Source organism: Palaemon carinicauda, chromosome 6, assembly GCF_036898095.1.
Source record: "Palaemon carinicauda isolate YSFRI2023 chromosome 6, ASM3689809v2, whole genome shotgun sequence".
NCBI lineage: Eukaryota > Metazoa > Arthropoda > Malacostraca > Decapoda > Palaemonidae > Palaemon > Palaemon carinicauda.
The window spans coordinates 114,693,125-114,695,624 of record NC_090730.1 but is presented as its reverse complement, the minus strand read 5'-3'; the positions used below and the strand labels follow the sequence as shown (position 1 = coordinate 114,695,624).

General features: G+C 34.2%; 1 protein-coding gene across 2 annotated transcripts in view; it reads left to right on the top strand.

Moving 5' to 3' along the window:
• LOC137642168 (pinopsin-like) overlaps positions 1-2,500 on the top strand; it is a 102,923-nt gene that overhangs the window by 61,769 nt on the left and 38,654 nt on the right. For both annotated transcript variants that reach the window (XM_068374706.1, XM_068374705.1), the window contains exon 3: positions 1,953-2,055. In XM_068374706.1, the coding sequence (XP_068230807.1) occupies positions 1,953-2,055 (103 nt within the window). The remainder of the gene's footprint in view (positions 1-1,952; positions 2,056-2,500) is intronic.

Genomic DNA, 2,500 nt, shown 5'->3' with positions numbered 1-2,500 from the left:
GGGGTCATTACCCCTCAGCTTAAATGGTATCAATTTATCCATTTAGCAATGCATGATCAAAGAGACAAAATATATTTCCAAAAGTGATTAATTGCCCAATGTACGCATAATATATTTACAAGAGAGCAGAATACTCCTTCATGAAAAATAAATTTATTTCTACACGGAGCATACTTAGGATTGATTTATTCTTGAAAACTAGGCCCAAGAGAAGTTTCGATTATGGAAATGCCATGATTGATTTCGATACATTTTCATTACTACAATTCACTGTTATTCCTCTACCGTTATGTCTTAAAGAAAATTGAAAGTATATTAGAAATACAGATGTGATGATATGAGATAAGAGCTTGAAAAATTCACAGTTATGCTTTTTATGGAAAAATACCTTGTTAACAAAGGGAACAGATTTTCAAAATACAATAATATTGGTATGACACGTCTGTATAGTGTTGCCATTCCAAAAATTGGATTAATTTTCCTCCTATATGCGGTTATGTTTATTTAACAAAAAAATTATACAGTACTTATATCCTGACAAAAGGTTGCCTGTACTATATAATACATTGGGCAGACCTCAGTCAGTCAGACCATAGATAATGGCCAAGGCTGTTGGACTTGGATGCTACAAAGATCAAAGCAACTGTCATTAACCATTTATCCTAGAAGTTATGTATTACGATGCATATAAAGATTAAGAGTTAACAGCATCATTTAGAAAACAGAAGATGTCAGATGCTTCTTGTGTTCTCCATATACTCTCACTGGGCCCACCATGTTGAAATTTGATTCAAGTTAGCTTAATGAAATTTGAACATAAAGTATGTCTCAGTGCTTTGAGTGGGGATGACACTCAGTGCCAGAGTACTCCTTTGAAAAAAAAAACATGAATTTGTACTCTGATATAAATATAAAAAGATTGAAAAGGAAGATGGAAGGAAGGTAGTGAGAGAAGAGTTGAAGTAAAATGCAAAAAATTTTGTACAACTAGAAGCCGAAAGGATGGTTCAAAGACCCTTGTGTAATATTCATAGGTGAACATATGGTGGGAGCAGGTCGACTCAAGATTAGGTCAAGTAAGTCTTAATGTTTGACAAGTTTAGCAGGTGGTTGACAGTGCCCAACAACTGATATGTCAACATGGTCGTCGCGTAATCTTGGTTTATTTGGGTAAAAATCATGCTACCAGAGACATATAACATCTCACTGTGTAGGGTATAACCGGCATATGACTGCCTTTATGTAAATTTCTGGGATTAAAAGAGATTTATATCGACTTAGTGTTGCTTCCTTTGAACTACCTCGTGCTTGGCTTTAGTGCATGTAAAAGCATCTCTCTACTGCCTTACTTTCCAGCTTGGTAAATGTATTTGATGTTATAAGCAGGATCTCAAGACTAGAAGGTATTTTGTAGGCACAGACGTCATCCAACCATAAGGTAATAGCGCTTGGTTTCAACTCAGGAGCCTGAGAGGATAAGAGGGAATGGTTATAACTTTATAATATTGATTAATAAGTCAACAGTAGTAAACAATTCGTTAACCTACAAAATGTCGTAATTTAGTATATGGATGAAGGTATATGCAAAAAAAAAAAAAAAAAAAAAAAATATATAATCACATATATTGTTGTCTTTTTGCTACTTGGTGTACATATGTAGCAGAAACAATAACTACAATAATGAGACAAACGACTTCTAACAATGTTAAGATAGTCAAGGAGAGAGAGAGAGAGAGAGAGAGAGAGAGAGAGAGAGAGAGAGAGAGAGAGATGATCAGGTGACCCATTGACATGTTTGATAGCTCAACGCATATCACCTTATCCAGAGGCATTGGCTATTACGCAGTAAAACTTTCTTCATGCTTCAGGTGAGTGACCTTCCATTAAATATACCCTCGTGGTTTTGCAATTTCTACTTGTATTTATACATATTTTTTGGCCATCATTTTCAGCCGTCTACCCAACAAGTGATTCGATCTGTCAACTTCAGGGGTTCCTACTCAACTTGCTTTGTCTCCTGTGCCTTTGGTATACAACTGTCCTAGCTGTTGAGAGGTAAGCATACAGAGAAAAAAAATGGTTCACCCTGGTTTTTTTTTTTTTTTGTACGTTTCGCTCCAACAATCATTTATAATATAATTTTCCATACATAGCTTGTTTCCTATTCAGTCAATAGTTAACACACTTCAAAATTGTTCTGCTCCTACATTTTTAACAACTAAAGATGTTTTCATCGGGCCAATTAATATGCAGAAATGTCAGGATATTTATAAATATTTTATCTAATTAATTCATTTTCAGGAATAACAAAATCTCTTCATCTAAACTCCAATGCCTAACCAAAAAACCATTGAAATCACGCAGAAAACAGTTTTTGTTCATGTACATTTATTCTTACCATTAAAAGCTCTTTAAACAAATAGCTTTATCGTTCATTCCTTATATAAATTGTCGTGTCCTTTTAAATATGATTATCAACAAAACCATATGTGTTTAGCTC